We start from the raw sequence: 12,102 nt of genomic DNA, 5'->3' as shown, positions 1-12,102 counted from the left end.
TCAAAACTCAACTAGAAAGGTAGTTTTTCTAAACAAGAATATCGACAACTACTTCAATAATCTTCTCCTACTCCAATTTTCAATCTTCTTGAATTCTAAATTATCAACAAATTTACTAATAGTGTAATCAGTTATCAGTCCCATAAAATTTGAATATAATCACCGACAATAGACATTTAAAAAAGTTAATAAAAAAATCCATCAATATTTGACTAAATTAGTTAATCGAATAAATTTAAGTTACAAAATCAATTGAAAGGATTTGATTCGGTACATTAGATTAGCCTTTTTCCATTTGGACACGTCTCGATTTTGAATAAAAAATTATATAAATAAGTAGTACCTTCAACGTATAAATGGAGATTGGAGTCCTTCGAATTTCTGTTTTTTCTTCTTTTTTTTGAGGATTTTTTTTGTTTTTTTTTCCCTTTAATAATATAACAAATTCAGTAATTTAAAAAATAACTAAAAGAAATATCGACAGCGACTTAAACAATATTCTGATACTTCATTTTCAATACTCGAATTCCCAAACAATCAACGAATTTATCAAATAGAAAATCAGCATAGGCAAGGGTTTTTGAAACTTCAATGGATGGATTTGTCTAAAGGGGAGAGAGTCAAGTCAAGGATGGCGCCTGAGATAAGGCCTAACACATTTCTAAACCAATTATAGCCTCTCAATTATTCCGTTTTTTTAATTTATAATATTATTTCTTTATATAATAACCAACCATGGTTTTATGACAGCTGACAACGCGTGTTTTTTTTTTTAATTATTATTTTATTGTTTTTTTGTCCCTGATATTAATAAAATTAAACCGAATTTACATTTTTATTTTAATTTTAATTTTAATATTAAGTAACCTGGATAATTATTTATAATTTAGCCAATAGCTCAATAAGCCCACGAACCCAATAACTAATGGGCTTGGTTATCAACGAAACAGAAAGCCCAATTCGTATGGATGTTCGGGCTAGAAATTAGATTTTCAGATGAAGACAAAACCAGAGGGAACTGAAATATGACCACCAATTAATAAATTTCACATGCAGGAAAATATAACACAGTGTTTTTTGTGGCCAAAGTAATTTCCACCACTAAAATAAAATGTCTTCGAAACTTGAGAGAGAAAAAATTAAGCCGGTAAAGTGGCTTTCACTAATTAAGCCACGAAAATGATAATCAAAATCGATTGTTCCAAAATAAAAAAGGAAAAAGAAAAAGTAAGACAAAAGACGACATTGGAGAGAGAGAAAAACGGGTAAGCTAAGCTTAGTCGACTTCCTCAATCTTGGGACCAGCACCGCTGCCGCCGGAAGGAGCACTGTCATCAGCACCGCCACCCATGTCAGCTCCGGCACCTTGGTACATCTTGGCGATGATTGGGTTGCAGATGCTCTCTAACTCCTTCATCTTGTCCTCGAACTCGTCTGCCTCGGCGAGCTGGTTGGCGTCGAGCCATTGGATGGACTGCTCAATGGCATCGTCGATCTTCTTCTTGTCGGCCGGGGAAAGCTTAGCACCAATCTTCTCGTCGTTCACTGTGTTCCTCATGTTGTAAGCGTAATTCTCCAAAGCGTTCTTGGCTTCCACCTTCTTCTTGTGCTCCTCATCCTCAGACTTGTACTTCTCTGCTTCTTGAACCATCTTCTCGATCTCCTCCTTGGAGAGTCTACCCTTGTCATTAGTAATGGTGATTTTGTTCTTTTGACCGGTGGTCTTGTCTTCAGCAGAGACGTTCAAGATACCATTGGCATCAATATCGAAGCACACTGTGATTTGAGGAACACCCCTAGGAGCTGGAGGGATACCGGAGAGTTCAAATTTTCCAAGCAAATTGTTGTCGCGGGTTCTTGTTCTTTCGCCTTCGTATACCTGGATCAACACACCGGGCTGGTTGTCTGAGTAGGTAGAGAAGACTTGCTCCTTCTTTGTGGGAATTGTGGTGTTCCTTGGGATGAGAACAGTCATAACACCACCGGCAGTTTCCAAACCAAGAGAAAGAGGGGTGACATCCAATAGAAGAAGATCCTGCACCTTCTCATTGCCTTCACCACTCAAGATGGCAGCTTGAACTGCAGCACCATAGGCAACAGCTTCGTCGGGGTTGATGCTCTTGCAAAGCTCCTTGCCATTGAAGAAGTCTTGCAACAATTGTTGGACCTTGGGAATCCTAGTAGAACCACCAACAAGAACAACATCGTGGACGGTGCTCTTGTCCATCTTGGCGTCTCTTAAACACTTCTCAACGGGTTCCATACACTTTCTGAAAAGATCCATGTTCAATTCCTCAAATCTAGCACGAGTAATGGTGGAGTAGAAGTCAATGCCTTCGTACAAAGAATCAATCTCAATGGTGGTTTGAGCAGTGGATGAGAGAGTTCTCTTAGCTCTCTCACAAGAAGTCCTCAGCCTTCTAAGAGCTCTTGGGTTGCCACTGATGTCCTTCTTGTGTTTCCTCTTGAATTCCTGAACAAAGTGGTTGACCAATCTGTTGTCAAAATCCTCACCACCAAGATGAGTGTCTCCGGCAGTGGCCTTCACTTCGAAGATACCCTCTTCAATGGTGAGAAGAGAAACATCAAAAGTACCACCACCAAGATCGAAGATCAGAACATTCTTTTCACCGACACTTGTTGCCTTCTTGTCCAGCCCATAGGCAATGGCAGCAGCGGTGGGCTCGTTGATAATTCTCATGACATTGAGACCAGCAATGACACCGGCATCCTTGGTAGCTTGACGTTGAGAGTCGTTGAAGTAAGCAGGAACAGTGACAACGGCATTCTTCACTGTGGAACCAAGGTAAGCTTCGGCAATTTCACGCATCTTAATAAGAACCATGGAAGAGATTTCTTCAGCAGCGAACTGCTTCTCTTCACCCTTGTAGTTGACAACAATCATGGGCTTGTCACCAGGTCCAGGGATGACCTTGAATGGCCACAACTTGATGTCGCTTTGGACTGAAGAGTCGCTGAATCTTCTACCGATCAACCTCTTTGCGTCTGTCCACAGTTCAATAAGATCATTTAGTAAATAACTCAGACAAAAGAGCATCAAACAGGAATTCAATAACATAGACAGAGTTGGATTGCAATTCGACTACATCATGCGATTGGAGACATATATACGTGAATCAATGCTAGAAAACTAAAAACTATTTGGCACTATCGCAAATCTACAGAAGAACATTACAAATAAAGATCCTTCAGATACATTAAACTATGTACTGATCTCTTCGATAGACCCTAAAGATTAAAAGAATGTATATCACATGAGAATAAAGGTTATGCATGATCGAATCAATCTAAGTATAGTATTCCTATCAGATTCAAATTTCCATGAAAAGAATAAAGAACGAAAAAGACGTACCAACAGTTCTAAATATTGTTCATAAGTGGTCTCTACGTCCAAATAATTACTCCCATCGTTCTAATATGTGCTAAATAACATACATGGAAAATTCCCAACTCATTATATAACAAAGCACAACAGATCCAGATTATAATTCGATACAAGACTCAGATCCAAAAACTAGATCTACAACCACTAACATATTCATAGCCAAACGCATTCATCAGAAGCAACATTACTAACATAAAGAACAACAAAACGAAAGAAACACAATAGATCCAATAAGAAAGAAAGAGAAAATGAAAGCCAAGAAGTTAGATCTTACCAAAGACGGTGTTAATCGGGTTCATGGCGACCTGATTCTTAGCAGCATCACCAATCAAACGCTCAGTGTCGGTGAAGGCAACATAGGAAGGGGTAGTCCTGTTACCCTGGTCATTGGCAATGATCTCAACACGATCGTGTTGCCAGACACCGACGCAAGAGTAGGTTGTTCCGAGATCGATTCCGATAGCCGGACCTTCTCCCTTGCCGGCCATTTTGGTGGCTGTGTAACGGTGGTGATAGCAAGGAAGAAGAGAAAAATGGGAAAGGAGAAAGAAGCGGAGATCTGGGAAGAAGAGAGGCGAAACTAGGTTATATGAAGTGGGCGTAGCAGAGAGGAATAAGATGATTATATAGCCAACGAATTCAAAAAATTCGAGAAGGTTCGGAACCCTAGCTGAGGTTTTGAGCCGTTGGATTGGAAAGAGAATGAACGGCCGGATCGGTTCAGACGAGGTCGGCGTAGACTTCAGATTTCCCACTTTCCCTCTCGCTCCATGTATTTTCCCTACGCTTCCCTTGCGCATCACATCCAGCGAATCCGGAACAAATATTCATTTTTTTTTCTTTTTCTTTTTCTTTTATTCGTTGTTTTTGTTGAATTAAATTATCATTTTAATGTATAATGTTCCTATGATAACCATGGTGTTTAACAACCCAATTATCCATCACATGTTATTGAGAGAAGTGAAGAGAACGAAATCAGATTCGATGTCATTCTCTGTTTGTTGAAAGGTTGTCACTTTTTCGAAGGATGATTTTTTGTTGATGACTGGTTTGTGGCAATCCCCAACACGAGTTGATCAGAACCAGCAGTCCTCCTATGAACTTGCAATCAAGTATTTTAGTAATCGAGTGATGAAGGATACCTTACATCTTCGTCAACTTGAAGAAAAATACAAGGAGTTGGAGTTTGAAAATGATGAGGATGTTGTGAAGATCACAATAGTCTACTATACTGAGGTTGCAATGATGGGAAAAAACAAATAGAAAAATGTAGTGGATCTCAAACGTTTTAAGGACGTTCAAAACTTAGAGTACTACAACAGTCTTGATTGGGGTACCCTTATTTGGGAGAGGACATTGGATGCCCTAAAGACGGTGTTGAATGATAAGAGCAGTCTATACAAGACGAAGGTCAAAGGAAATAAAAATTACGTTGTGAAGTACTCTTTACGTGGATTTCCACAAGCGTTCCAGGTAAATTTGCTTAACATAATAATTGTGTTGTTTAATTTACCATTACTATTGTTCTTAATATATGTTAAATTTTATTTAGGTATGGACGTACAAGATCCTACCTGCATCGATAGCTAGGAACATTGTGGAGGGAAGGAGCAAGGTGGCTTTGCCCCACATATTATGATGATTATGCTCCCACTCAGTGTCCTTCAAAGTACTCGAGAGAGAGATATTTGAGTCTAACAATGTACGTTTACTCTATGCATAATATGTTTATTTGGTTGTTAAATTGACACTAACCAGTTTACTGGGTTGTTAATGCAGATAAAGGTTAAAGAGGGTACTGTCATGACAAATGCTGAGAGGGAGTTTCGGGATACCCCAGTGGACAGACGACCTATATTTCATCTAGGTGCGGATGATGATAGTTTTGAAAGTGGGCAATAGGTAGACCAGTGATGGGGGTAGTCCTGAAAGTGAAAGGGACGGTGATGATCATCGTGGAGATGACAATGATGAAGTTGTCAAGGTGGAGAGATGGGATGAACCTGAGCATTCTGAGCACGAGGATGCTGAATATGGAAGGGTGGAAGGAGGGACATACACACCTAGTGATGATATGTTCCATGATGTGATGGGGGACGTACGCGATGAGGACGAGTTGAACCAACTTGATGTATATCTTGCGGACTCCCGTAGAGAGCGATCTATGGATGAGGAGTGTCCTGTGTGTGCTGCCGGCCGCAAGAGGGAGCCAATCTCGACGATTCTATTTATTCGTACTTGCGGACAATTGACAGCTCACTGTTGAGGTTGGATGGCCATATATCAGGTTTAGATAGTCATGTATCCAATATGGAGGAAAACATGACGGACATGAAAGGGCAATTGTCAGCCATCCTGTCACTGTTGCAATCTATGTGCAAGGTTTGCATTTACTATCATTTATGTCTTTATGTGTTTAGTTTTTATGTGTTCGTGAACTCATCATTTTAATTTACTAATTGAAGGGTTCCACGGTGAATGAGGAGATGACAAGGTCACCTATCCCATTTTGGGATCCTGATACCAATAATGCGACTGCCTTTGACACTCCTATCCCCCCTCTACAGCCCGATACCACCATTTCACCTACTCTCATTCTCTCTCTACAGCCTGATATCACCACAACATCACCAACTGATATCGAACCTATAAAGGCCAACGTCCCACAAATAGAGCCTGACATGTCTACCTTACTCACCATGCCACATACAGAGGTTGACATGTTTAGCATCCCAGAGCCCAACACTTCTGGGATTGTTATGACCACAGAAGGAGTTACATCGGTGAGTAATTTATTGATCAGTAATCTTTGTTTATATTTTTATATTTCTTGATGAGTAATGTTTTGTTATTTATTTATGTAGAAATCTCAAAAAATTATTTGTAAGAGGAAACCTGTTGATAAACATACACCTCCAGCTCAAGTAAAGAAGAAAAGTGTGGTTAAGCATCCTCTCCTAGGTGTAGCTACGTCACTATCAGAGCGATTGTCACATACAACGTAGCACATGATATTCCACACAATATCGTTACAGAAATGATGGGCTGGATCTTGGACGAGAATACCGACAACGAGGTTCAAGAGAACTCTTTTAAACCACTCGCCAAGCAATTCTTCAAGGAATTGATTTCCTCGAGTTCGTGGGCCGAGTGTGATGTAAGTTTCCTAGTCTTGACTTCTTTACATGTTGGCTATCTTGTACTTTTACTGACATAGTAATTTTTTGTGCAGACCATAAATACTTTATTTTATTTTATGAAAGAAAAATTTTATACCCGACCCGACATGTGCATGTACAAGTTTACCATCTTGCCAATTGATGTAACGGTAAATTTTGATATTTCGTTTCTTAACTTCTCATTATATTTCGTTACTTAACTTCTCATTTTATTTGACAGAGTCACCATAATGCTTGTAGCAGGGTATTTAAACGAATAAAGAATAAGACACTTCTGGAGGCTGCCCTAGCATGGGAAGATGAAGACACGTATAAGGACTACGTCACCGGTAAATTCGATGTCAAATGGGCAGATGTGGATTTCGTTTATACAGCGATGAATATCAGTGAGCAATGGACATTAATAGAGGCCACATATTCGTGTTTGATTCACTTCCGTCATACACACCAATGAGAAAGCTGGTGAATTGGCTAGAGCCATTGACTGTCACAGAACCATCCCTACTTCACTACTGTGACGTGGATCGTTCAAAGTCGGACCTATCCACAGTCCGTTGGAAAATCTTGCGACCTATGAATTTCGACATACAACATGGGTCGCTTGATTGTGGCATCTTCGCAATAAAATTACTAGAACACTTGGTGACTGGTGCTGATCCGTCCGTAATCACTTAGAAGAAGATGAGTGAATATAGGATGCAGTTAGCGTGTCAACTATGGGCAAACACTCCATATTTTCATGTTATAAAACATGTATTTTTTATGTATGTAAAAACATTTATTTTTTATGTATAATTGAGCTACTGCTCTTTTCATTGTATTACTGTATCAATGGTACACATGTATAATTGAACATATATTTTTTTATGTAAGTTTAAAGTTCAAAATTCAAAGTTCAATATCATAATTTTATCAGAACATGTATAATTGAGCTACTGCTCTTTTCATTATATCAATGGTATGTAGAACATTATATGGTTCAAGGTTCAAAGTTCAAATATTGAGAGAGCGAGATTTTGATAGAGAGCGAGATTGAGAGTGTGAGATTTTGAGAGAGAGCGAGATTGAGAGAGTATGAAGTTATTGTTTTTTGTTACAAGTATAAAGATTGAGAGAGTATGAAGTTATTGTTTTTTGTTACAAGTATGAAGATTGAGAGAATATGAAGATGGAGAGAGTATGAAGATTGAGAGAGTATGAAGATTGTTATTATAGAAATACTCCAGCTTGTTATTGTTTTTTGTTTACAAGATGAAAGTATGAAGTATGAAGTGTTACAAGTATGAAGTATGAAAAAGTATGAAGTATGTTACAAGTATGAAAAAGTGTGAAGTATGTTACAAGTATGTTACAAGTATCACGTATGAAAAACTGATCAATGGTATTTATAACAAATGAAATGTTACAAGTTAGTTATAAACTAAACTAGATGAGGGGTGTTTGTGTCACGGTCTTTGGCATTTTCAACATGTCGCACGGTTGTAAGCGGTTTGGTATAATTTTGGCGGTTATGCCCATAATTCCCACACCGACCACATTTCATTTATCTGCGAAATTCTCCTCTGGATGGTATTCTTCTCACTCTCTGTCGCCCGGCTTGTGCCACAAACTTCGGAGGAAGGATAATCTTTTCTACATATTCATGAGGTCTATTCCATTTAGATATGTGGCCAAGTGGATTTATAGGCTCCGCATATACATTCATTAGAGAGTCCACTTAAAATCGACTACAAGGACTGTGGATGGGTATATTTCGTTCCTTGGTAGCAACAATTGCATGTGAACACGAGATACCAAGTGAGTCGAATTCCTTACACGTGCGTTCATTCGTGTGAAGATTGACAATACTGTCCAATCGATTATCTCACACGTGTACCCGATAACAATCAATAGGTTCAACCCGATATCGTCTGCCCTTATCAGCCCACTTGCCAATCGGGTTTCACAGTAGTCAGAGTGCAATATCGTTCGAGATGTCCAGTAATTCTCTGTTCATAGAACCACGATTAGAGCATTCCTTTAACATGTTCAATTAAGCATACTATGGGCAATGGTCGATACTCTTTAGTTAACAAATTGAAACACTCTGCACTGTTTGATGTCATGTTATCATGTCTTCGTTTTATTTGGTAAACCCGTGCCCACCTTTGAAGATCAATGTCTTCCAGATATTTCGTGACAGTACCATCTCGAAAACTACGGAGTTCGTCCCATTTTGTCTGGAACTCTGTCATGCGAAATGCCATTGCTACATCTCTAAATATCCCAACAATCGTGTTATCCTTAAAGTTTGTAACCATATTTTGTTCTATATGCCATGTGCACAATCCATGAAATGTCATGGGAAAAAATGCACGAATAGCATTGCCGATAGATGTTGGGTTTTATGTCCTAAAACTCGTGGTATGTAAACAATGGAGCTTATTCTGAAAATTTAATAAAGGTGTTATTGAATAGATCTATTGCTTGAATAGAAATCCAATAAACCTAAAAGTCCCTTGACTATTGGATGAGTATTTGGACTTTATGTGGAGACATAAAGGTGGATCAGGTTAGAGTAAATAGTCAAAATGATCTATAGTACATGGATAAGGTTGGGTACCTTATTCTGGTAACACTATTGGATATGGTATGCTCTGTAGTTGTTACAAGGAGTTGTAAAGTGCTACAAATGAAGTGATCCTAATTCGTTCATTAGGGGATCCCGCCCTCTATTCTGGTAACACTATTGGATACGATCCCTTAAGTGCTAATTCTGGGGCTTGAACAAGGGATCCCGCCCTCTATTGGTATGAGAGGGACTCGGTTTTGTGATTGGATCACAAAACAATTGTTCATTAGGGGATCAGTGGAAACTTAAGGAATAGGAGGTAATTTCGGGGGTAAAACAGAGACTTGATCCAACCGTTATTGTGAACAACCTGTGAAGGGTTAACTTACTAATCATGGTTACATTGAGTGGACATAATATTGAAAAATCTCATACCGAGAGTTCCATGAGCGGGCTTAGATCGCTCCGATTTCACAGTGATCAAAACAAAAACGATATACATTCCATACTAACAGTTATGGATATTAAACTCATCAACAACATGCTCAGAATATAATAAAATATAGAGAAAGGGGTTCATACCAGAGGAAGACGGACTTTGTTTGTGTGAACCCACAGCAGTGGAAAACTCGCACCGATCTACCAGCACCTGGTGAGTCTCTCGATTGTTACTACACGATCCAAACGTACACAACAAGGCTTCGGGGACAACACCACCACAAGGGAATCTCGGGTATCCTCAGCATAAAAAACCCAAAGAGTGGGCTCTGTTAAGTTTGGTAGAGGACGAAGAAGAGGATTTCATGTAGATGATAAGGGCGCACGAGAAGAGCTCTGCTATCGTATAGCGGGGACGCTTATCGTATAGTAGAACTACATGATCATTTAGGAAAAACTAGACGATCGTTTAGGAAAGATCATCTGTGGCAAGTCACAACACTTGTGACCATTCCACAAAGTAGGTCACGTCCGTAGTATTACCAAGATAAGGTTTCGCTCCTATATCCATATACTACAGACCATTTTGGTTATCACTCAAGACATGATCCACTTGTATGTCACCACATACATGCTTGAGTCACATACAGATAACCATGGATTTTATGTTTATTGGTTTGTGGTAAAGCAAATAAAACAAGTAAATGAGCAAAACAACAAGAGGTGAAGTAAATATCATATATTAACAATCACAGGTGTTCGTATATACTGTTTACAAACTACAGGACACGAGACTTTAGGGCATCAATCCCAACAATCTCCCACTTATCCTAAAGCGAAGTGGGGTGTACAAAAAAAATTTAGTACAAAACAATAAACTAGGGCATAAAAGCCCAGTACAATAAAACCTCCCACTTGCCCTAGTTCATCCGCGGGCGATCCTGTAGACCCACGCTCCGTAGGTGACCTTCAAACACTATAGCCGTGAGAGCCTTCGTAAACGGGTTAGCAACATTGTGCTCCAAAGCGATTTGCGTGACGATCACGTCTCCTCGATGCACTATCTCGCGGATCAGATGATACTTCCGCGCCATGTGTTTTCCGCGCTCGTGACTCTTTGGCTCCTTGGAGTTCGCCACTGCCCCACTATTATCACAATAAAGGGTAATAGGCCTAGACATATCTGAAACAACTTCCAGGTTTGTCAAGAACTTCCTGAGCCAGATGACCTCCTTAGCAGCTTTACAAGCCGCTACGTACTTCGCCTCCATAGCGAAGTCGGCGATGCACTCCTACTTAGTGCTTCGCCATACTACAGCTCCTTCGTTAAGAGTGAAGACTGACCCTGATGTGGACTTGCGAGAGTTCTTATCAGACTGAAAGTCAGAATCCGTGTATCCTGTAAGGATTAAATCCCTAGAACCATACATGAGCATGTAGTTCCTCGTTCTCCGAAGATACTTGAGGATGTTCTTCACTACGGTCCAGTGACCCTGGCTTGGGTTAGACTCATACCTACTGACTATGCCCACAGCGTAGCACATGTTTGGACGAGTACAGAGCATCACGTACATCAAACTGCCAATGGCAGACGCATATGGGACTCGTCTCATTTCCTCAACCTCTTGAGGCGTTTTAGGACACATTTCCTTAGACAAAGTGACTCCATGCCTGAACGGTAGTAAGCCCCTCTTGAAGCCCTGCATCGAGTACTTGAGCAACATCTTGTCAATGTACGATGCCTGAGACAGTGCTAGCACTTTGTTCTTACGATCCCAAAAAATCTGGATCCCTAAAACAAACTAAGCCTTTCCCAAATATTTCATTTGGAATTGGGACTCTAGCCAGTTCTTAACTGTAGTCAGTAGACCTACATCATTCCCAATGAGTAGGATATCGTCTACATACAACACTAAGAAGACTACTGAAATGTTGATGATCTTCTTGTAGACACAAGGTAAATCAACGTTTTGGTCAAAGCCATATAACTTGATTGTAGCATCAAATCGTATGTTCCAAGATCGAGAAGCCTATTTCAGTCCATAAATGGACCGATTCAGTTTGCAAACTTTTTTCTCTTGACCTTAGGCTATAACCCTTTGCCATTCAGAAAGGCCGTCTTGATGTCCATTTGCCAGATCTCATAATTATAATAAGCTGCAATGAACAGGAGGATGCGGATCGACTTTAACATGGCAACAGGCAAGAAAGTCTCTTCATAGTCGACTCCCTCTACTTGGGTATAACCCTTTGCCACAAGTCGAGCTTTGAAGGTCTGTACCTTCCCACCAGCACCCTGTTTGCGCTTGTAGATCTATTTACAACCTATAGGGTGAACCTCATCAGGCTGATCTACAAGATCCCATACTGAGTTGAAGTACATCGACTGTCACACCCCGTCCCAGACTACCCTCTGAGCCTAGAAAAGGATATGACTGCAACAGTTATCAACCCTTTTGTTGACACTTACTGCCTAATAACTCTTGCGAAAATAACTCTGATACCAATGAACAAATTCAACAATCAAT

At 39.8% G+C, this 12,102-nt stretch overlaps 1 protein-coding gene across 1 annotated transcript; it reads right to left on the bottom strand.

The window, feature by feature from the left end:
- Positions 1–1,015: 1,015 nt before the first annotated feature.
- Positions 1,016–4,199, bottom strand: LOC120072752 (heat shock cognate 70 kDa protein 2). Its single transcript, XM_039025231.2, has 2 exons — positions 3,681–4,199; positions 1,016–3,006 (listed from the first exon to the last, which is right to left on the bottom strand). The coding sequence occupies exons 1-2, from the start codon at positions 3,892–3,894 to the stop codon at positions 1,277–1,279; spliced, it is 1,944 nt and encodes a 647-aa protein (XP_038881159.1). The 5' UTR covers positions 3,895–4,199; the 3' UTR covers positions 1,016–1,276.
- Positions 4,200–12,102: the final 7,903 nt, after the last annotated feature.

The sequence above is a fragment of the Benincasa hispida genome, chromosome 3 (genome assembly GCF_027475165.1).
Source record: "Benincasa hispida cultivar pf3 chromosome 3, pf3_genome.v1.1, whole genome shotgun sequence".
NCBI lineage: Eukaryota > Viridiplantae > Streptophyta > Magnoliopsida > Cucurbitales > Cucurbitaceae > Benincasa > Benincasa hispida.
Note: the sequence above shows the minus strand (reverse complement) of the source record. Positions and strands in the feature narration are given on the sequence as shown.

Coding starts and splice junctions, on each gene's coding strand:
- LOC120072752 (XM_039025231.2), bottom strand. CDS start 3,894: ATGGCCGGCAAGGGAGAAGGTCCGGCTATCGGAATCGATCTCGGAACA. Junction 3,007..3,680: donor CCCGATTAACACCGTCTTTG/GTAAGATCTAAC, acceptor AACTGTGGACAG/ACGCAAAGAGGTTGATCGGT.